This window comes from Microcaecilia unicolor, chromosome 12 (assembly GCF_901765095.1).
Source record: "Microcaecilia unicolor chromosome 12, aMicUni1.1, whole genome shotgun sequence".
NCBI classification, from domain to species: domain Eukaryota; kingdom Metazoa; phylum Chordata; class Amphibia; order Gymnophiona; family Siphonopidae; genus Microcaecilia; species Microcaecilia unicolor.
Window position 1 is genome coordinate 79,867,574 of NC_044042.1, and position 22,958 is coordinate 79,890,531.

The 22,958-nt window shown below is 43.0% G+C and overlaps 2 protein-coding genes across 11 annotated transcripts in view; one reads left to right on the forward strand and one right to left on the reverse strand.

Moving 5' to 3' along the window:
* Nucleotides 1-12,785, reverse strand: part of NMT1 (N-myristoyltransferase 1) — a 74,311-nt gene extending 61,526 nt beyond the window's left edge. Inside the window, exon 1 of one of the 2 annotated variants that reach the window (XM_030220651.1) lies at nt 12,586-12,785. In XM_030220651.1, the coding sequence (XP_030076511.1) occupies nt 12,586-12,689 (104 nt within the window). In that variant the 5' untranslated portion in view covers nt 12,690-12,785. Of the gene's footprint in view, nt 1-11,982; nt 12,052-12,585 lie in introns of those variants that run through there. The other variant, XM_030220652.1, reaches the window with a different exon arrangement.
* The window catches only part of DCAKD (dephospho-CoA kinase domain containing), a 39,683-nt gene continuing 28,954 nt past the window's right edge, over nt 12,230-22,958 (forward strand). Inside the window, exons 1-2 of one of the 9 annotated variants that reach the window (XM_030220656.1) lie at nt 12,730-12,807; nt 16,171-16,318. In XM_030220656.1, the coding sequence (XP_030076516.1) occupies nt 16,262-16,318 (57 nt within the window). In that variant the 5' untranslated portion in view covers nt 12,730-12,807; nt 16,171-16,261. The other 8 variants (XM_030220654.1, XM_030220655.1, XM_030220659.1 and 5 more) reach the window with 8 other exon arrangements.

Here is a 22,958-nt window from a genome sequence, read left to right on the forward strand (position 1 = left end):
ACTCCAGGGACTGAGTCGGGCGCAGCTGGCTCTTCTCCCAGTTGATGATCCATCCCAGGGAGCTCAAAAGAGCAACTACCCGGTCCACAGCTTTGCCGCACTCTGCATAAGAGGGGGCTCGGATCAACCAGTCGTCCAGATAAGGATGGACTTGTACCCCTTCCTTTCGTAGGAAGGCCGCGATGACCACCATTACTTTGGAAAAGGTCCGCGGAGCAGTAGCCAACCCGAAAGGGAGGGCTCTGAACTGGAAGTGTCGTCCCAGGACTGCAAAACGCAGAAAGCGTTGATGAGGAGGCCAGATGGGAATATGTAGGTACGCTTCCTTGATGTCCAAGGATGCCAGGAACTCTCCTGCCTTCACTGCCGCTATAACAGAGCGGAGAGTCTCCATGCGAAAGTGCCGCACTTTCAAGGCCCGATTGACCCCTTTGAGGTCGAGGATAGGCCGTACAGAACCTCCTTTCTTTGGTACCACAAAGTAAATGGAGTAACGTCCCTTGCCAAGCTGACTTTCTGGCACCGGAACGACCGCGCCCAGGCGGATCAGATTGTCCAAGGTCTGCTGCACTGCCACAGCTTTGACCGGAGACTTGCAGGGAGAGAGTACAAACCCGTCTTTTAAGGGTCGGCAGAACTCTAGTTTGTAGCCGTCTCTGATGACTTCCAGCACCCACGCGTCTGAAGTTATTGCGGTCCACTCGCCCAGAAACGAGGACAGCCGTCCTCCAATCTGCACTGGGGCGTGGACCAAGACCCCGTCATTGGGTACGAGACCCTGGGGGAGGACCGGAGGGAGCACCTCCGGGACGGCGGTCTCTGCGAAAGGAATGCTGCTTGGGGGAGAAATTCCTCTTAAAGGAAGAGGGGGCAGAAAAACCCGACCTGCCCGGGTGGTACCGACGGGCTTCCTGAAACCGTCCTCTGGAGGTACCGGGACGAGCACTAGCCCGAGCCCTGACCTCTGGTAACTTCTTGCCCTTAGACGTGCCGAGATCGGTCACGATTTTGTCCAGCTCGACCCCAAAGAGCAGCTTGCCTTTAAAAGGCAATCTAGCCAGGCGGGATTTAGAGGCGTGGTCAGCAGACCAATGTTTCAGCCAAAGCCACCGCCGCGCAGAGACTGTCTGAGCCATGCCTTTAGCTGAGGCTCTCAAGACATCATACAGCAAGTCTGCCAAATAGGCTAAGCCCGATTCCAGGGCCGGCCAATCAGCCCTCAAGGAATGATCCGAGGGGGAAGCCCGCTGTACCATAGTCAGGCACGCCCTGGCCACATAGGAGCCGCAAACTGAGGCCTGCAAATTTAAAGCAGCCGCCTCAAAGGACGACCTTAAGGCCGCCTCCAATCTTCTGTCTTGGGCGTCCTTTAGGGCTGTGCCACCTTCCACCGGCAACACCGTTTTCTTAGTCACCGCAGTGATCAAAGAATCCACGGTAGGCCACAGATAGGCCTCACGTTCACTCACAGCCAAAGGATAGAGGCGGGACATAGCCCTAGCCACTTTAAGGCTCGCTTCTGGGACATCCCATTGAGCCGAGATTAAGGTGTGCATGGCATCATGCACGTGGAAGGTTCTAGGCGGGCGCTTCGTCCCCAGCATAATGGCAGAGCCAACAGGGGCTGAGGGAGAGACGTCCTCCGGAGAGGAAATCTTCAAAGTGTCCATGGCCTGTAACAACAGGTTGGGCAAATCCTCTGGGCTAAAAAGCCGCGCTGCAGAGGGGTCATCCGCTCCATCCGAGCGGGGATCCGTCTCCTCCAAGGAATCCGCAAAGGACCGTTGGGAGACCTCAGACACGCTGCCCTCATCTACATCGGAGGAGACAAATTCCTCCAAGGCCTGGGAATCAACCCGAGGGCGTTTACCTCTGGGAACCTCAACCTCTTTACCAGACGAGGGAGCAGGGGCAGCGTTGTGCATGAGGAAGGCCTGATGCAGCAGCAAAACAAACTCGGGGGAGATACCCCCCAAACTGTGCACTTCCGCAGCCTGGGCAACAGCCCTAGACGCACCCTCAACCGGCGCTCTCAATAGCGGGGGAGAGACATGCTGCGCATCCAAAATGGCGTCCGGCGCGAAACTCCGCGAAGGAGCCGCGCGGAAAGAACGGCTCTTAACTTTAACCGCTTCTGTGCCGTCGCCCAAATTAAGGGCGTTCATGGCATTAATGTCTCCAACCTCAAGGGCGGCCCAAGAAGAAGCCGTCCGAGCCGCGTGGCCGGCCAAGATGGCGGAGGCGAGGAGCGGGGGATGGGCGTTTATGGCGGGAAAAACCGCCACGCCGGAGGAAGGACCGGGACATTCATCGGTCACGAAACCGTCACCCAACAAGGGCGAATCAGGCTTTAAGACCCCCGCATCCCCTCTAGAAGCGCTCAAGCGACCCGGGGAGCGACCCTTTGCGCCCTCGCCCTCCGACGCCATATGCCACGAGGAGAAGAATCGGGGAACCCCCTGCCCGCTATAAAAAGGTAAAAATTACCTGCTGTCCGCTCCGAGTTGTAACGACCTGGTGTCCCAGTGAGTAGCTGCAATAGACGCTTCAATAAACGTCGAGATAAACGCCTTTAAAGACGTTCAAAATTTTTTTTTTTTTTTTTAACAGAGCCAGCGGGAGGGGGGAGAAAAGGAGGGACCTGGCACCACCAGGTTTGCACTTGCTCAAAAGAGCCCTCAACCCCAGGCACTCAACAAAACCTAAAAATTAGGCTTGGAGGCCTAGCCAGAGCTGCTGCTGTGTGTGACCACCACCTGCTGAGATAGAGAACATACTGGGGAGTTTCCGGCAGCACATGACCACATATAGGGAGGCAAAAGTTTGCTCTCTATCTCCACCTGCTGGTAGATGGACACAACCCACCAGTCTATGGATTGATCAGCTTGATGATATGGAATGACTGGTTAAGTGTCTCATCAGGAAATACTAGGGAGTTAAAGTTCCTAGCTCAAAAAAAAATATTTCTTCATGAAGCAGCTGGTTCAGAAACTGACAGGAGGGGGAGCTATTTTAGATATAGTCCTTAATGGCAATAGCGATCATAAAACGAGGAAAATGGTTTTTAAAAAAAGGCAGCTAAAAGGAACAGCTACAAAGGTTAGGACAGAGCTAGATTCAAGACAATGTCTTGCATTTCTATATTTTGTCCCTATAATAAAAGGGAAGACAGAGCTTCCCAAACTGTGGGTTGGGATCCCAAACCTGCGTTTGGAGTCATGACACAGGGGTGGGGGGGCCTCTCCATAAGTGTATTTTTCTGTACCCCTGGGGAATTAAACAATTTTATTTGGCTGGATTATGGGGTGAAAGCCATAAAGAGAGACTAAGCACTGGTAAAGTTTAAATCAGGCATGAATGTTTTAAAATATCTTAGAAGCCAAGACCAGTTGTACTCCATATATTAAAAAACTTGAGAAGGAAGGCCAACATGGTTAAAATGCGAGGTAAAAGGGGCTACTAAAGCCTAAAGAATATCTTTTAAAAAATGGAAAAAGGATCCAAATGAAGAAAACAGAAAGGCAGCATAAGCACTGGCAAGTTAGATGTGAAGCATTGATAAAGACGATTAAACAGAAAACTTGAAAATAAGCTTGCTGTAGAGGCAAAAAGCTCATAGCAAACATTTTTTCCAAGTACATCAGAAGCAGAAAGTCTATGAAGGAGTCAGTTGGAGCATTAGATCATCAAGGACAAGACCATACTGGAGAGACATAGGTGCTCACTTTCAAAGCACTTAGACTTACAAAGTTCCATAAGCTAGTATATAACTTTAAGTTTATGTGCTTTGAAAATGAGCTTCTAAATGAATTTTTTGCCGTGGCCTTTAAAGAACGGTGTTTTTAAAGGTGACAATATGGAAGGACTGAAAGAAACCTCAGTGATCCTGGAAACTGTATTAAGCCAAACATGATAAACTAAGCAATCTGGACCAGATGGTACAAACCCCAGGGTACTCAAAGAACTTGAAAAGAATCTACTGCAATCTATAACCTTTCATTAAAAAAATTGTTCAGGTCATAAAACAAAATTGTTTTTTGTACCTGAAGACTGAAAGGTTCCAAGGGTGATCTGGCAAAAACTATATAAAGAACAAAACGTCTACGGAAAGCAAGACTTAAATGGGACAGAATCAACATGGATTCAGCCAAGGGAAATCTTGCCTCGCCAAATTTGCTACATTTTTTTTGAAAGCATAAACAAACGTGTGGATAAAGTGAGCTAGCTGATGTAATGCATTTAGATTTTCAGAAAGAAGAAAGCTAGTCCCTCATGACAGGCTCCTGAGAAAATTTAAAAAGCCATGGGATAGGAAGCCAATGTGCTGTTGTAGATCAGGAACAGATTAAATGGACAGTTCTCTGGAAGAAAGTGAATAGTGAAGTGCCACAAGGATCTGTACAGGGACTGGAGCTTAACATTTATCACTGATCTGAAAATGGGAACAGGCAAGTTGATCAATTTGCAGATGACAAAACTATTCAAATTGCATGTGAACTGCAAAAAGTTGCCGAGGCCCTTGGAAGGCTGGAAGATTGGGGTTCAAAACAGCAGATGACATTTAAAATGTGGACAAGTGCTAAGTGTTGCACAATGGGAAGAATAAACAAAATTATAGCTACATGATGCTAGCTTCCACATTAGGAGTCATCAAGGAAAAAGATTTAGGCATCATTGTGGACCATACCTTAAAAGTTGTTCTGCTCAGTGTGTGGTAGCAGCCCAAAACACAAACCACGTTGGGAATTATTAAGAAAGGAATACAGAATATCATAATGGCTCTGTCTCCATACTGCATCTTGAGTATTGTGTGCAATTCTGGTCACTACATCTCAAAAACGATTCAGAGGAACTGAAAAGGTATAGAGAAGGGGGGCCCAAAATGACTGCGGGAATGGAACAAGTCTCTCATGAGGAAAGTAAGGTTAGTACTCTTCAGCTGGGAGAAGAGACAACCGAAGGGAGGTTATGATAGAAGTCTATAAAATCCTGAATGACGTGAAACAGGCAATGTGACTCGCTTTTGAAAGAGTAAAAGTACAAAGTTTAGGGGGGCACTCAATGAAATGACATAGTAGCACATTTAAAACAAACAGGAGAAAATGTGTTTTTTATCGAATGTATAGTTAAACTTTGGAACTCATTGCTGGAGACGCAGTAAAAATGTCTGTAGTTGGGTTTTCAAAAGGTTTGGACAAGTTCCTGGAGGAAAAGTCCATAAACCATTATTCATGTAGACCAGAGAAAGCTACTGCTTATTATTCCTGGGGTTAAATAGCATGGAATCTCATTACTTTCTGTGACTCTGCCACATACTTGTAACCCGTACAAGCTACTGCTGGAAATAGGATACTGGACTAGATGGACTCTTGGTCCGATTCAGTAGGGCAACTCTTATGTTCCTATGTCCCACTACACCTCTGCAAATATAGCTCAAAAAATGATCACATACAAGTTTAAGAGATGGAATGTCAATCATACCGTCTCATTCACATAGCAGCATATAAGCAACTGATAAGTTAACTAGAAACTCATTTTTGTGACTTGAGCCAGAGCTAAAGCCAAACTGCGGAAGATCAGAAGGTAAAGATAGGGGTCAGCAAGCTTCTTTTTGACCTGACATCTCTGAACTCCAGCAGCTGTTGCCCCCCCACCACGCCTTGTTTGGAGGCACAGTATTGTTATACTGCTGTTTGGGATCAGTATCTCTACAGTACTTTATATTATGTATTTTAGTCCTCATCTCTAAGGTAGTCTCTCCCCACCCCCATGTCAAAGGCAGTGAAATGCTATCACGGATGATACTTACAGTCAGGGGCGTAGCCAGAAAGCAGATTTTGGGTTGGCCTAGTCAAGAAGTGGGTGGGCACCAAGTGTTCTCCTCCTCCCCCCTCCCTCCCCAATGCAATGAGGACAGTATCAGCAGTTTAGGAAGCTTAGACTGCAAGTGGAAAGCAGTGTTTTCAGCATCAATTGGGGGGGGAAGGGGTCTTCAGCTGGCGAAGCTTGGGATCCCCAGTAGCTAGCACTAAATATGTGCTGCTATTGGGTAGGCCTGATCCCTAAGTGGATGGGCCCCGGCCCACCTGTGGCTACGCCACTGCTTACAGTGTGCATTTGGGAGAAGGCAGCAGCCTGGTATTTTTGCAAATGCATGATCACATGCAGAAGATCAGAAAGAGAAATCCTAAACCCCTTTTGTGCCTACCAGCACAAATCCACTCCACTATGCTGCCCAGTAACTCCTCTCACACTGTACCGAGGGCTTGCAGAGTTAGAGAATGTATATTAGTATTTGGGCACATCGGACAGGCAGAAGAGAGGCTCCAGAGCTGGTTATCTCACTGCTCCTAGAATATTCTTATCACTTTCCCACACTATTCACCCTGTGACCTTACAGGGAATTCTGAGATTTAGAATTAAAATTCTTTCGGAAGACTAACTTTCAGAGGACTACTGGTCAAGCATAAGATGCAAACTAAAGTATTCCCATAAATCTAACCCGTTCCACAGTACTTTGTTTAATGTTCTAATGGGTCCCTTGGATTGCTGTTTGCTGCCTACCAAACCAAGTATGCTATGATAGTCTCCTAGGAAATGAGATGGGAAGGAGCTGATTAAAGTCACCTGGAATAGCAAAAGACACCTTGGTCAAGTCAGCTTTATCCCCAATTCCAGAATTAACAGAACTTGGGTCTATCGATTCATATCACTATAAGCTACCTACTGAAACATTCTGACAATGTGATGGAGAAAGGGACAGTGAGAAGTGGACCTAGGCTCTCCAAGGACAAAACGAGAAGACTTCAAATACTCAAACATTTTTTTTTTATTGATGATAGAAGACTAGACACAGCCTGTGTTTGAGCCAAAGGTCTGCCTCAGGAGTCTTTATGCTTTATCTAGGGAATGAAACTATCCAATGGGTATTAAGCAAACAAGCCATTTTGAAAAATCCTCAGCAAGACGCAGTCCTGCTGTCAAAGTGTATGTCATGGTCCACTGTTGACCTGGGAATTGAACCCAGGTCTCTTTTGCACAAGTCTTCTACTCCCTGCATTTGCTGGAATTTGGGGTGCTGGAGAGATTTCCTTAAGCTCCTTTGAGCTTCTGGCTATGAATGAGTAAAAACAAAGAGTCAGTCATTGCCCTGGCAATGGAAAAACTGCCATAACTGTCACTTCAGATAAGGTGGCTTAGATAGATGGTGCTTCATAAACTCAAATTACTATTGTGATGTATGCTAAACTTATGCTTTCACTGTCACCTGATTTTCCATGCAGAGGTCCCAAGACCTGACCTCACAACCTTCAGGACTCTAATGTTGAGTCTACAGAGCCAGAAAGATTTCTATCTCAAATACTGTATAAATAGTGTGACAGAATAAAAATGCATTTCATTAATGTGATTTTAAAGCAGCAATAGCATTATCCATGCTTATGGTTCAGAAAAGTGTGCATCTTAATTTCTCTCCAAAGTAAAACAAACAACTGCTTAATGTTTAAATATGATTTATGACTTTTCAAAAAAAGGTGTTATGATCAATCCCTAAGAGAAACCCAAGCTTCACTTTAAACTAATATATTGTGCTCCGTTCCAGAAGAATGCTTTGCCTTTCAAATATTTTTTTTATGGTTATGTTTTGCCTTATAAATGCAGTCCTAAGACTGGGCCTGCATCCAGGACACTATAAATCCTGCCAACACAGGATATGGATTTTGGTTTAGATTTTTAACTTGATGCAATGAGAAAACAAGCTTGACAACAGAAGAAACTTGCTCAAAAACCACTATTTTAACCCTTTTCAAACACTGGAATCAGCATAGTGAAATGATCTTCCCTTCCCATGCAATGAAATATTTTAAAGAAAAACAACAACAAAACCTTCAAAAGATGGCAAATCTTGCAATTTTTTGCTCAGTTAATCCTCAAACATTGTTAAACCTGCGCTTACCAGTCAAACTAGAAAGCACAGAGAAGGGCAATAAAATGATAAAGGAGGATGGAATTTCTCCCTGATGAAGGAAGGGCTAAACAAATTAAGGCTCTTCAGCTTAGAGAAGCCCTGACAGAAGGGATATGGAAAAAGATGGAAAAAGATGAGTAGAGATCAATTATTCACCTCCAAGTAGTACTAGTTCTAGGGGACAGTCCGTGAAACTAAGAGGTAGCAGATTTAAAACCAGAGAAACATTCTTTCATTCAGTAAGCATTCAAGCTGTGGAATTTGTTGCAAAAGGATGCTATCAAAGCATCTAGAACTCCTAAGCTCAACCAGAAACTGCAATTCAATTATTGACAATAATAAACTTGAATGAAGGGAGGCTTTATCAGGGAGTGTCTTATTAAAAGACCTTGCAATGGAAAATATACTTGGACTGCTTGAAAGTCAAATGAGAAATAAAAAGCTGCATTTTAGGAGTCCTGGCAGGCACAAATTACTAGCTGCTATTGGCTTTGCCATTCTGTTTATGGATAGTACTCCATCTTTATAACCTGTCACAGGAAAATGCTAAAGGCTGCCAACCAAGCTGGATATGCCATCAGAGGAGGCAAGGGCATGCTTGGCTCGTTTAAGCACTAGTGAAGAAAGACACACACTTGTAGAGCAGGCCAGAGAAGATTTGCAAAAAGACACGAACAGGGACTCTGTACTCCCAGACTTGAGCCCAGTAAAATAATCACAGTCCTCAAAATCTTTGAGAGGTGCAGTGTGTTGGTCTGAACATTAAGATCCTGGCCTTGTACAAAATGATGCACTTAATACTGAACCCAGAATCTACTCATGGAAGACTGAAGCTATGTGATAGTTGTGTTTCAGCCAGTCACTTTTCTCCCTTCCCTCACAAGGGCAGCAGTGTTCTAGTTTTTTTTTTTTTTTTTTTAATTTTGCTGGGTTCAGCTGCAAGATTTCTCTACAATTGGTGCTCACAACAGACTTGTGGTTAAGCATTATAAGTAACAGGACAGTCCATTTTGCCTAATTGTTTGTGGTCAATACCTTAAAAGGCTAGCTGGCAAAAAAAAAAAAAAAACAAACACATTTTGGCAGGTACTCACTGTCCTAAGCTCTTTACATTCTGTGCCCAAAACCCCCACTCATGCTCACTGATATACAGTCTCTCTCTCTCACACATACACACACACACACTCTGTGTCCATCTCACTTACAGAGTCATTTCTCTAGTTTACTCACATCAATGTTTGCTTTTTGTGGTCTTCTGTAGTGCATGCAGTGTTGTGATAAGTGCATAGCATGAGCATCTTGAGTGCATGTCACTGCATTTTAGTGCATGTTCTTAGCATACAATAGAGGCAGTTGTTTAAGTGGGCACCTCAACGCCATACGGCGAGAGCCTATTCTATAATGGCATCTGGGCACCCATATGCCATCATAGAATAGTAGCATAACCTGGCATGTGTGCCTTACACTTATGCGTGAAGTGGCAGCATCGTTCACTCTCCCTTACATTTACACAGAATGCCACTTTCAAGTGCCCATACAGAATAGTGCTTAGTTACTTTGCTGCTGTTTATGTGCGTAAGTGTCCACTTATGTAAAGTGCCAGTATTCTTTCCCCCAAAACCTACCGCTCCTCTCCCCCCTTTCTCTATTTCGGTGGATTGCACTCATTCTCCGTCTCATCAGCTCATAACCTTGGGGTCATCTTTGACTCCTCTCTCTCCTTCTCTGCTCACATTCAGCAGATTGCCAAAACCTGTCGTTTTTCTCTCTACATCAGTAAAATCCGTCCCTTCATCTCTGAGCACTCTACCAGAACCCTTATGCACACTCTTATCACCTCTCATCTTGATTATTGTAACCTACTTCTCACCAGCCTCCCTCTTAGCCATCTCTCTCCTCTTCAATCAATCCAAAACTCTGGTGCACGACTCGTTTTCCGCCAAAGTCGCTATGCCCACATTAACCCTCTCCTTAAGTCACTTCACTGGCTCCCTATTCGTTTCCGTATTCAATTCAAACTTCTCCTATTCACCTATAAGTGCATTCACTCTGCCACTCCCCAGTACCTCTCCACTCGTCTCACCCTATGTCCCCCTCGAGTACTCCGTTCTGTAGATAAGTCTCTCTTATCTGTCCCTTTCTCCTCTACTGCTAATTCAAGACTCCGTTCCTTTTATCTCGCTGCACCTCACGCCTGGAATAGACTTCCCGAGCCTGCACGTCTAGCCCCGTCTTTGGCCGTTTTCAAGTCCAAACTCACCTCTTTACCATTGCTTTTGACTCCTAACTTACTTGCCCTGTCCTTTATCCTCACCTCTTTATTCCCTTAATTGTTATCTGTGTACTGCCTTATCTAGATTGTAAGCTCTTTGAGCAGGGATTATCTTTGTGTATGGTGTACAGCGCTGCGTATGCCTTGTAGCGCTATAGAAATGATAAATAGTAATAGTATTCTATGCATTCATACATGCACGCGAGATGTAAACGCAGGCTCCCTGTTATAGAATTGCCCTTTACATACCCCAGACATTTGGGAGTCAATCTCTCTACAAATATCTAATCCTCCAAACCCTTTTTGGATGAGAAACCAGGAAGGCAACTTAAAGGATCCAAAATCCATCTACAGAAGTCTCCCCCCTCCCCCCCCCAAGTCAGAACACATAGATCATCTTCAGCAAAAACACTAGACAATTAGTAAAGAGGAGGGGTTTCTCAAGTGACCACTAAGACAGTCGAAGCCCAACTAAAAGCCACAACTTCCTGTAAAACAAAGTAGTATTCATACACAGCTTAAATGTGATTATTTCATGTCAGTGGTATTCCATCTCTAATGAATGTACCAGAAAGAGCAAGCTCTGGAGCAGGTGCCTCATAGAAAGCTTGTACTGCTTCCTCATAAAAAAAATCCCATGTTTCCTCAATGCTAGCACATATAAGTACAGCAGACCAATTGATCTATATCCACGTGTGCAACAGTACACTGAGATAATTGCTCTCACACTGTAGGTTGGAAAGGTCAGACCCTAGTAAACAAGATCACAAATAGTGGTGCTGCCCCTCTCTTTTGGCCTCCACTATGATCTATGCCCTATGCCCATTAATGGGAGTCAGCCTACAGCTTGCAAGTCAAATATCCAGTGTACATGAATGTAACTCACCTTGAGCTACTACTGAAAAAGGTGTGAGCAAAATCTAAATAAATGAAGGACACGGGCTATGCCACCGCTGCCTCCTGTGGAGACTCCCTGCTAGAATGGAAACTGCAACAGCCTATATGCTTTGGATAAATGGGGGGGGGGGGGGGGGGGGTGTTGGATGAGACAAGGGAGGAGACTAGAGATCTGGGGTCATCTGAATTTTATGTTAAAATGGGGGTAATACTGGATGAATGTTTGGGAAGCATAAAACTCACTTGCTTCTACACTTTCTCTCGCTTCCCACCTTTGTTTTGCAAAACTTTATTCACAATACCATTATACCTATGGTCTCTAATTGTTCCCATACTAACATTATCGGCTTTTGTCTCACCTAGAACGTAAACCGCAGTGAACCCTGGAAAGGGGGTATTAGAGGTATACAAGAATTGATTTACACTCATTTAGATTTTGTAAATTGTTGCTATAACAAAAAAATGAAAAAAAAAGTCAAATTATAAATCAGGAAGCATCTTTGAAAAACACAGTTTACAAGAAAAGAAGGGTACTCTCTCACGTACTTGACTCTCCTTAAGAAGTTACCAGAATCCCAGAAAAGACTGAGGCAACTGCAAATTATGATTAACAACAAAAATTATCATGATAATTTCATTCAGTCAAGGTTGACTTTGTTTTCTGTTTGTTTTGGATCTATTAAATGAAGCCTCGAGACCATATGTGCTTTCTTGCCCAATAGAGAGGGGCCCAGTATCCTGTTCGTATGCTTTTGTATTACCATATATTTAGGAGGGAAGAAGAGAAAAACAAGTTTCTTTAAATGGGACTCAACAGTCATATACCCTTACAACCTCCTTCTCGTACCTTGGTAGCATTTGCTTGCACAAATGTCTTTTTTTGGGTGGAGAAGATGTATAAAAGCATTTCTGTCTCCTAAACAAATGTAATAAATAAATAATAAACAAAACAGCAACGCCCTAGCTTTCTAGCTCCATACAGATCACTACACCAAAACACAAAGTACTATATTTTATGTTAAAAGAAAAGGTTCAATGTTTTAATAAAAGTGCTTACATATTCATACTCAACTAGCGCAATACATGTCAAACTAAGTTTTAGAGTACAAAATGATACAGAAAAAAAAAAGACATCCCGTTACTAAAGCCACAATAACGAAACGGTAGAAATAAAGAAACCCCATTCAACCCGACCAAGGACGCTCGCCCGCCCTCGAAACTGTAATAGACTGGGCTACCACCCAACCAGCACACGAGATTCCACTAGCGTCACCCTCCCCAGCCAATAGAATTTTGCGATGGGGAGGGAAAGGGAAGCTAGCCCTACTACCACGGCTCCTCTACAAGGAGAGGCTGCGGTAGCTTTAAGAAAACCCGGCAGGCAAACCACACCGTTAGGTACCGACGCGTGCCTTCGACGGCTGCAGCAGCAAGATTTTGGGCTATTTACCCCCTGTTATAACTGTGCTCTTCCTCATTCTCGCAATCGCTACAGTGGTCATGTTCATTCTCCTCCAACTGCTCTTTCACCGTCATCTCACTCTCGTCCGCCATCTTTAATCAGGAACTGAATGAGAGCCCCACCCCGCAATAAGATAGGCTACGATTGGACAGAGGGAAAAGAGTCCGGAACAGTGTCTGCCTGATCTTGTAGTCCTGCGAAAGAGAAGGGGTAGGGAAAAGAAATACAATGATTCCGCATCGTTTATTAAATTTTGCTATACCGCCTTATTTGAGGGCACAAAGCAAGGCGCTTTACAGCGTACCGGTCTTTACTATTTTCATAAGTACAAATTTTTACACAGCTGCTACGTTACCCAATTCCGAGTGGGATATTTTAATTAGCCTGGGCTTTCCGACAGCTTCGACTCGGGACTTGTAGTCTCTGGTGCTAGACATTGAAATCAGTTTAACTACCACGCTGTAAATTTAAAATCAAAACCAGGAAACTTAGTCGCACTAACTTTAACTGTCATAGAATCCATATTTGTCCTAAACCGTCAGCATTTTGGAAAGTCAGAGAATCACCAACAAACCTAATTGCTATAAAAGTTTAGGCTAACGCATTGCAAGACGTAGGATATAGGACATGAACCTCCGGGGGGGGGAGGGGGGAGGCGGCGGCCAGCCAGAGGGCAGCTCGAGCCTCGAGCCCCTCTTTATCTCACCCTCCTATCGAGATCTGGCTTTTACACCGTCCCCCCCTCCTATCTTAGATTTACCCCGCCCTACCGGCTGCGACCTACAAAGAGCGGGATTGGTTATCCGCCCACTCCCGGCGGCACTAGTCCAATGAGCACGCGGTATATTGCGAGGCGAGCGAGTGAGTAGTAGTGACTGATTTCTGTTCGCTCAGGTCTGGGGTGGCTAAGCAGTGCAAGGTGTAGTGAATTCTATTGCTATACAGGTGTGTGTTAGGTTTTGTTTGTTTTACAGGAGTTTCCCCCCAGCCCCCAAAACTCCACTCAGGGTAGGCGCAGGTAGCTCATTTGCAGCCTAAGGAAATAGTACCTGGAGACAGGCCAGCGCCAGTAGGAGCCTAAGGACGTGGAATCTGATCCCCTATCACTCTGGGCCAGGCTGCAAGTACCAACTCCAAAATAAATAAGCACCTGCGTAGTATATTTGACGCCGGGGGGGGGGAAGGGTAGAAATTATGATTTTTGAATTATTACCTTTTTGCTATATTCTCTTCTGAAAAAAGGACCTACAAACTGCAGATCTACCATTTCATAGTGACAGTAGATGACGGCAGAGAAAGACCTGCACGGTCCATCCAGTCTGCCCAACAAAATAAACTCGTATGTGCTACTTTTTGTGTATACCTGACCTTGATTTATATCTACTACAAAAACTCCAGTGCTACTTCTGTTTTATCAAATACACCTTTTATTACTTTTGCGTGATTTCACACAAAAGCAAAAACCAATATGTTATAAAATATATCTTCACCTCATTCACACACCATTCTCCCATCTAACCTAACACATTAAATTCAATGTCAATCAAACATAGTAACATGAATTTACAAATCATACACTTGAACTTCAATTTAACATAGGCATAACATTCCATACAATATCATGCTGTTGGTAACGAACACCAAAATAACCAAGCACCAAACTTTATGTGCTATAGCATTGTTAACGCCTGCCCATTCGCAAGCAATGGTGTAAGTCTCAGGTGTCTCTCAGTTAGTATCATCATACAGCGTGTATAAACACCACTATCTTCCTAGTCCGGGATCCACCACCACTTTCCATAGCACGTCACCGGTCCTTTGTAATCAAGTGTAGGCAATGGGTGAATCAGTGTTGAACCGCCTTCAGGACAGAAATACTGCTTCTACTCAGAACGGTTCCCCGAACCCCCCCCCCCCCCCCCCAGACACTGTGAAATTTATTTTTCAGCACACAGGTAGCGCTTGCACATCCTGGATTTATTGTAGGACACAGCATGCCCCGGGTGTGCCATTTTTTTTTGCTGCGGTAAGCATGTGTTGGTGCTTATATATCCTGTTTTATGTAAGACGTACCTAAATAGATTTTGAGCTGTTTGGGGAAGGAAGTCATATACATTTGTTGTACATTACCCATATTTAGGAGCCCTTTTTACTAAGCAGCGATAAGCACTAATGTGTGCTTACCACATGCAAAAGGCAGTACTGCAGGACGCACTCGGGCATCCCGCGTTAGATCTGGCATTGACAAACACTACCCACACTTTTTTAAAAAATAGGTTTTATTTTTAGCGTGTGGGTGTGTTTGGAGGTGGAGTAATTGGGTAGCGCGGGTAAATTACCACTCACTGGGTTAGCACGTGAGCCCTTACCGCCTAGTAAATAGGTGGTGGTAAGGGCTCACGCACGAATGACCGTGCGCTAATTGGGAAAGTAGCATGTGACCGTCAATGAGGAAATAGAAATTGTGGCCATTTTACAGCCGCGCTAAAAATGGTTCTGGCACGCTGGAAAGTCCTGCGCTACGGATAGTGCAGGCCACTTTTTAGCGCAGTTTGGTAGCTGCTGGCCACTTTTTAGCGCAGCTTAGTAAAAGGACCCCAAGTGTGCTATGTAACTGGGAATGGAATGGGACTTCATATACCGCTTTTCTGTGGTTTTTGCAACTAAATTCAAAGTGGTTTACATTGTATATACAGGTACTTAGTTGCACCTGGGGCAATGGAGGGTTAAGTGACTTGCCCAGAGTCACAAGGCGCTGCAGTAGGAATCAAACCCAGTTCCCCAGGATCAAAGTCTGCTGCACTAACCACTAGCGGACTCCTCCACTTATATCACCAAAGTAAAATAACATCTACATAAGTATCTATTATAAAACTTATTTACGTTGTATTAAAATATTTGTAAACTTTCATCAAACTTCCATGATACTTAATAAAGGTGATATCGATGTATAGAGAAGTAATAGTAATTTATTTCATTTTTATATGGCCTCTCCATACCAATGCTCAAAGTTGTATTATTTAGACATAACAAACAATGACCTGTAATTTGCAATATCTGGAGTCTCAGGGATTTACACAAGACAGCCAATAAGTAACACATTCTGTAGGATATATGGCCATTTACATGGGTTAGGCGTAATTTTTTTTTTTTTAAATTGTGGCTTAGGAATTTTTTCAGACTGGAGGACTGGAATTTTTGAAAAGTGACTGTAAGTGATTTGTGAACTGCCCCAAGGACCTCCCTGCAGCTTTTCAGTCAATCTAGAATGAATATACATACAAGAGATCTATTTCCATGAGCTACCTCAATCATGGGGCCTCTTTTTTTTCTATCAATGTATTTTTTTTTCTATCAGTTTATGTATTGTTGATTTTTATATTATAGCAATCCTGCACTTAAATGTGTAAATCTGTTGCAGTTATTTCCAATGAAACCACTTCAACCGACAGTACAGTGTTTAGTAATGTACAGATCGCAGCACATAACGGAATTCCACCTCTTATGCCCCTCCTCCGCTCCTCTCAAGTTTTGACCCCTCTCTGTTTTGACTGTTGTTGAAATGTATTCCAGATCGTGTTGAATTGATGTCACAGTGCTGTAATCTTGCTCATATGATAAGTATACCACTTGTGTGGATGGGAGCCTAACTTCTTATCAATAAATGGCAATCGTGCATATATATGGCAACCAGAACACAGAATACTATAGATTTCCCCAGGTAAGGATCGTCTTCCTCAAACAACACATTCAAAACACAATATCTAGGGCCTATCATTACTTCTGTTTTCAGAATCTTAGCGTGTTCACTGTCTCAGAAGTTTTTCACCTGGACCAACTCCCCTCCCCCCCCCCCCCCCCCCCCCCCCCCCAATATGGTAAAAATTTCCCTTCTGATTGTGCTTTCTCCACCATTTTGGAATCTCGCAGAGATTTCAAGAAGCAAAAGATAATGTGTGGAAAGAAAACTTTAAATTGGCAAATTCCTAGCTCTAGCTCTATTTTCCATAAATTCCAATTTTCTATGTATTTGACATATTGTCCTTAACCACAGAAGACATAAAAGTAGTCGTCTTTGTTTCTTGGCTCTGAATTGTCTTCACCGATTTCTCAACCATAGACAACCTCTGTTCCTGCTCAACAGTTTTCACAGAAGAAATCTCAGTGAAGCTGCAGATCTATGCCAAAACTCTTCCAAGGAATGCTTGGAGGCTGATGAAGACATGGGAATAGGCTCAATCACACACTTAATTGGAATTGACAAAGACGGCTCAATTAGACTCAGAATTTTAGTGGCAACTGGAAGAGCTGTGCTAAAAGCACCCCTACTGGATCCTTCCGGTAGGTCAGACCTGCCTACGCCAGTGACATTGTGCTCTTCCACATTTGAATAGGTTGAGAGAGTGGGGTTTGATCACCCACTGTGAAAGAGGTTTCAGAGGGAGATTCTGGGGTCTTATTACTCATGGTTTGTAGTGCACTTAATTGATTGTCCATGGGCCCTTGTGCTGTTATGATCTTCTTCAGGCCAGAGCCTTCCTTCACTGTCTTCTGTTTCACCAGTGAAAAACAAAATGGAAAAGAATTGCTCACTTAGCTTTGAAGGGGCTGGACCTGCCATTTGGTCACGCCACTTCGAGCATACGGCCATATTCCTGTGGCCGCGTTTCACAGTAGAGGCTGTACTAAGTACTGCAAGAGTCCTCAGTAAGATGAACTGCCCAGCTGACTCGGTTCCTCTTTCAGGTTCAGTTCTTCTCCCTCCTGTTCATTTTAAAAGTAGTACCATGTAACTTCCTAAGTGTTCTGTACTCTTTGTACTTTTTTAAAGAGTAAAACATTGATTTATGTTTACCTGTTCTACGTCATTCAGTATTTTGTAGACCTCTATTGTATCCCCCCTCAGCCATTGCTTTTCCAAGCTGAAGAGTCTTAACCTTTTAAGCCTTTCCTCATATGAGAGGAGTTCCATCCCCTTAATCAGTTTGGTTGCCTTTCTTTGAACCTTTTCTAATTCTGCAATTTCTTTTTTTTTTTTTTTTTAAAGAAACGGTGATCAGAATTGCACACAATACTCAAGGTGTGGTCACACCATGACGTGATACAATGGCATAATATTCTTTGTCTTATTTTCTTTCCCTTTCCTAATAATTCCTAGCATTCTGTTTACTTTTCTGACTGCCACCACACACTGGGCAGGAGATAGCGTATTGTTCACGATGACACCTAGATTTTTTTTCTTGGGTGCTGACTTGTAGGGTGGAACCTAGCAACAAATAACTATGATGTGGATTATTCTTCCTAATGTGCATCACTTTGTACTTGTCAACATTAAATCTCATCTGCCATTGGATGCCCAGTCTTAAAGTCTTTGTGCAATTTTTCACAATCCATATGTGTTTTAACAACTTTAGTAGTTTTGTGTCATCTGTAAATTTAATCACCTCACTTGTCGTTTCCATTTCCATATCATTAATATGTTAAATAGCATTGATCCCAGTTCAGATCCCTGGGGCACTCCACTATTCACTCTCCTCCACTGAGAGAATTGGCCATATAGCCCTACCCTGTTTTCTATCCATCAACCAATTCCTAATCCACAACCAAACATTGCATCCTATCCAATTGGTTTTAATTTTCTCAGGAGTCTGTCATGAGAAACTTTGTCAAACGTTTTCTGAAAATCTAGATACCCTACATCAACTGGCTCACCTTTATCCACATGTTTATTCACGCATTCAAAGCAATGAAGCAAATTGATGAGGTAAGACTTCTCTTGGCTGAATCCATGTGGACTCTGGCCCATTAAACCATGTTTGTCTATGTTTATTCTTCATAATAGTTTCCGCTATTTTGCCTGGCACTGATGTCAGACTTATCGGTCTGTAATTTACACAAGGATTTCCTATTTTCCCTCATATCCTGAATTCTTTTGTTATCCATTTGAAACGGTGAAGTAGCAAGTTCCACAACTGAGTCTGTTCTATGCAGATTCATTGTTTTATCTTCACTCAAGTTCCCCCCACTCCACCAAGGTGTACAGTTGGGCTGCCCTTTAATATGTCAATACATTAGAGACACCTAGACCCTATGAACCGTAGTTTGGTATCATACCTCCCACCTCATTCTAGGAGACCTCTGCCAGATGTAGGTGAAGCTCCTCCTTTGTACTATTTTCCTGGGACTACTAGTGGGAGGGATATAGAAACATTCTGCTGAAGTTGATTTATTTTATTACACTTGCCAATTCGATCCATCCATGACAACTTAATTGCCATCCAGATATTCAAATTGAGGAACCTTAGCGCTATAGAAATGTTTAATAGTAGTAGTAGTAGAAATACCGGTGCCAGAAAAGAGATTCAAAGCTCACGTCAGAGAACTGAATGAAATCTCTATAAACCTGGAAGATGTAATGGTGTATCAAATCGCCTGGACCGGATGGTATTCATCCCAGAGTACTGATAGAATTTAAAAATGAACTTTCAGAACTATTGTTAGTAATCTAAAAAAAGGTTCCAGAGGTGATCTGGGAAATTATAGGCCGGTGAGCCTGACATTGGTGCTGGGCAAAATGGTAGAGACTATAATAAAGAACAAAATTACAGAGCATATTTAAAAGCATGGATTAATGAGACAAAGCCAACATGGATTTAGTAAAGGGAAATCTCCCTTATTTCTTTGAAGGGGTGAACAAACATGTGGATAAAGTTGAGCTGGTTGATTATTGTGTATCTGGATTTTCAAGAGACATTTGACAAAGCACCTCATGAAGGGCTCCAGAAGAAATTGGAGAGTCATGGGATAGGAGGTAATGTTCTAGTGTGGATTAAAAACTGGTTAAAGGAAAACTGAGAGTAGAGTTAAATAGTCAGTATTCTCAATGGAGAAGGGTAGGTAGTGGGGTTCCCCAAGGGTCTGTGCTGGGACTGATGCTTTTTAACATATTTATAAATGTTCTAGAGATGGGAGTAACTAGTGAGGTAATTAAATTTGCTGACAACACAAAGTTATTCAAAGTTGTAAAATTACTAGGGGATTGTGAAAAATTACAAGAGGACCTTATGAGACTGGACATCCAAATGGCAGATGACGTTTAATGTGAGCAAGTGCAAAGTGATGCATGTGGGAAAGAGGAACCCGAAGTATAGCTGTGTAATGCAAGGTTCAACATTAGGAGTCACCGACCAGGAAAGGGATCTAGGCGTCATCGTTGCTCAGTGTGCAGCGGCGGCTAAGAAAGCAAATAGAATGTTAGGTATTATTAGGAAAGGAATGGAAAACAAAAATGAGGATGTTATAATGCCTTTGTATCACTCCATAGTGCGACCACACCTCGAATATTGTGTGCAGTTCTGGTCACCGCAACTCAAAAAAGATATGGTGGAATTAGAAAAGGTGTAGAAAAGGATGACAAAAAGGATAAAGGGGATGGGATGCCTTCCCTATGAGGAAAGGCTAAAGCAGCTAGGGCTCTTCAGCTTGGAGAAGAGACGGCTGATGGGAGCTATGATGGAGGTCTATGAAATAATGAGTGGAGTGGAACGGATAAATGTGAATCACTTGTTTACTCTTTCCAAAAATACTAGTACTAGGGAGTATGCAATGAAGCTACAAAGTAGTAAACCTAAAACAAATCGGAGCAAATATTTCTTCACTCAGTGTGTAGTTAAACTCTAGAATTCATTGCCAGAGAATGTGGTAAAAGCAGTTAGCTTAGCGGGTTTTAAAAAAAGGTTTGGATAGCTTCCTAAAAGAGAAGTCCATAAGCCATTATTAAAATGAACTTGGGAAAAATCCACTGCTTATTTCTAGGATAAGCAGCATAAAATGTATTGTACTGTTTTGGAATCTTGCCAGCTACTTGTGACCTGGATTGGCTGTTGAAAACAGGATGATGGGCTTGATGGACCTTCAGTCTGTCCCAGTTTGGCAGTACTTATGATCAAGGAAAGGTTGTTTGAAGAGCTAGCTCCTCCGTGGTTATCTTCACACCGTCCAGGTACAGTATTGCCTCCTTTGCCCATCTGAAAGGAAAGACTTCCTTGAGGGCTCTCTGCTCTTCCCCCAGATAAATGAATCTTAAAAAAACTCTGATTTGCTTGTGTTCATTTTGAAACCTGGATCACAACTAAACTTTTGTATCTCTTGTACTGGCACTGGTTTGGGTTTGAGTGGGAGGTGCTTCGTGTGGGAATTGAAACGGAGAAGGATTGAGGCAGATAAAGACCATATGGCCTATCCAGTGTTCCCATCCAGGCCATCTTCTATCCCTTCCATTAGAGATCCTATGTACTTGTCCCAAACTTTCTTGAAATCAGAAAGTCTTCATCGCCACCACTTCCACCAAGAAGCCATTCCAGGAATTCATCACCCTTTCAGTGAAGAAGTATTTCTTTAGATTATTCCTGAGTCTGTCCCCTTTTGCCTTCACCCTATTTCCCCTCATTCCAGAGCTTCTTTTCAGTAGAAGGATACTTGCCTCCTGCCTTTCTTCCAAAGTATACATATTGAGATCTTTATTTATTTTTTTAAATTGCATTTGTATCCCACATATTCCCACCTCTTTGCAGGCTCAATGTGGCTTACAATACATCATGAATAATGGAAATACATGATAAGATAGCTATTTGAGTGGAGGAGTGGCCTAGTGGTTAGGGTGGTGGACTTTGGTCCTGAGGAACTGAGTTCGATTCCCACTTCAGGCACAGGCAGCTCCTTGTGACTCTGGGCAAGTCACTTAACCCTCCATTACTCCAGGTACAAATAAGTACCTGTATATGTAAGCCACATTGAGCCTGCCATGAGTGGGAAAGTGTGTGGCACAAATGTAACAAAACAAAAAAAAAGATAGTAGTCTAACCAGCAGATATGCTAAGTCTTTTCTGAATACTTGTGGAGAGGTTTACATTTGTTGGTCTTTGTGGTATGCCTTGTTAAAGATGTCCTGTTTGTTTGTCCTAATTAGATTGTAAGCTCTGTTGAGCAGGGACTGTCTTTTCATGTTCAAGTGTACAGCGCTGCGTACGTCTAGTAGCGCTATAGAAATGATAAGTAGTAGTAGTATTCCCATATGCTGTATATGCATGTTAGATGTCACACATTTCCAAGATTAGTGTTAAACCTCACCCTTATCATTAATCGTATCGTTACCTTTTATAACATGTCAGCTAAATATAAGAATCCTCATTCCCCCTCTTCTATGCTCTGCAGTTTTGGCTGGCAGAAACTTATTTGAAAATAGAATCAACTAAAAATCAAATAGTGGATTTGTATAGGAATAGAATTTGCATGAACAAGCAGTGAAACAGGTTCCTCTAAACAGCGAGTATAAACAAGCACGCAACTTATGCATACAAACAGCTTTCAGAGAAAATTCTCAAGAAATCCATAAAAACTGCAAATAGGAAAAAAAAAGCTCCAACAAGCTCCCTTCTGTTGTCTTTTTTTAGAACCATAGAGCTATCGCTGTCATCATCAGCTAAAAAACCCCTCCAAAGATGCATCAACACTTTGAAATCTGAGATAAATCAAATGTGAAATTGCAACCAATACTTAATGTGCTGCAGTGTCTTCTGTCCTCTTTCCATAATCAATGGTGACCAACATTTTGGCTTGTTGCTTCAGGATATGTGGATTATAATTGAATACTCCAGATTCCTGGCTGGAAAGAGAAAATGTTGATGCATCCTTGGAGGGTTTTTTTTAGCTAGTTATGACAGCAAAAGCTCCACTGTTCTAAAAAGACTATAGATGGGAGCCTATTGAGGCTTTTTCTTCCTATTTGCAATTTTTATAGATTTCTTGAGAATTTTCTTTGAATGCTGTTTGTATGCATAAGTTAAGTGCTTGTTTATACTCACTATTTACAGAAACTTATTTGGAAACAATTTATGCTTTAACAGGTGCTCCATCCGCTTTCATCAGGTGGGTTTCCTAAATTAACAAGGTAACTGTTCAAGTTTCTTTTGTGTCTTTATGTTTTGTTACCAGAATTTAATTCCTTAACATTAATTGTGACAGTCTTAAGCAATTTCCTCATCTTCACATTTTCCTCACCTGTCTGCCAAGTTCCAGCCACCTTCACCTCATGGGGTTCTAACGTATGACAGTCAAACTTTGACTTACATGTCCATCTATATCTTCCCACAAAGCCCAGCCAAAGCATACTGTTGCTGCATCCTCCATGCAGCTCCTTCCATTCAGTAGCAACACCACCAAGCCAAGTCCCCTCTCATCAGCAGTAGACCCCACCCCTGTTTTCACCTGCCACCTCTGCTACTCCTCACCCCCACAATCCTCTGTTAATCCACTGTACTCAAAACCCACTTTTCTACCTCTTTCATACCAGTCTCCACCCC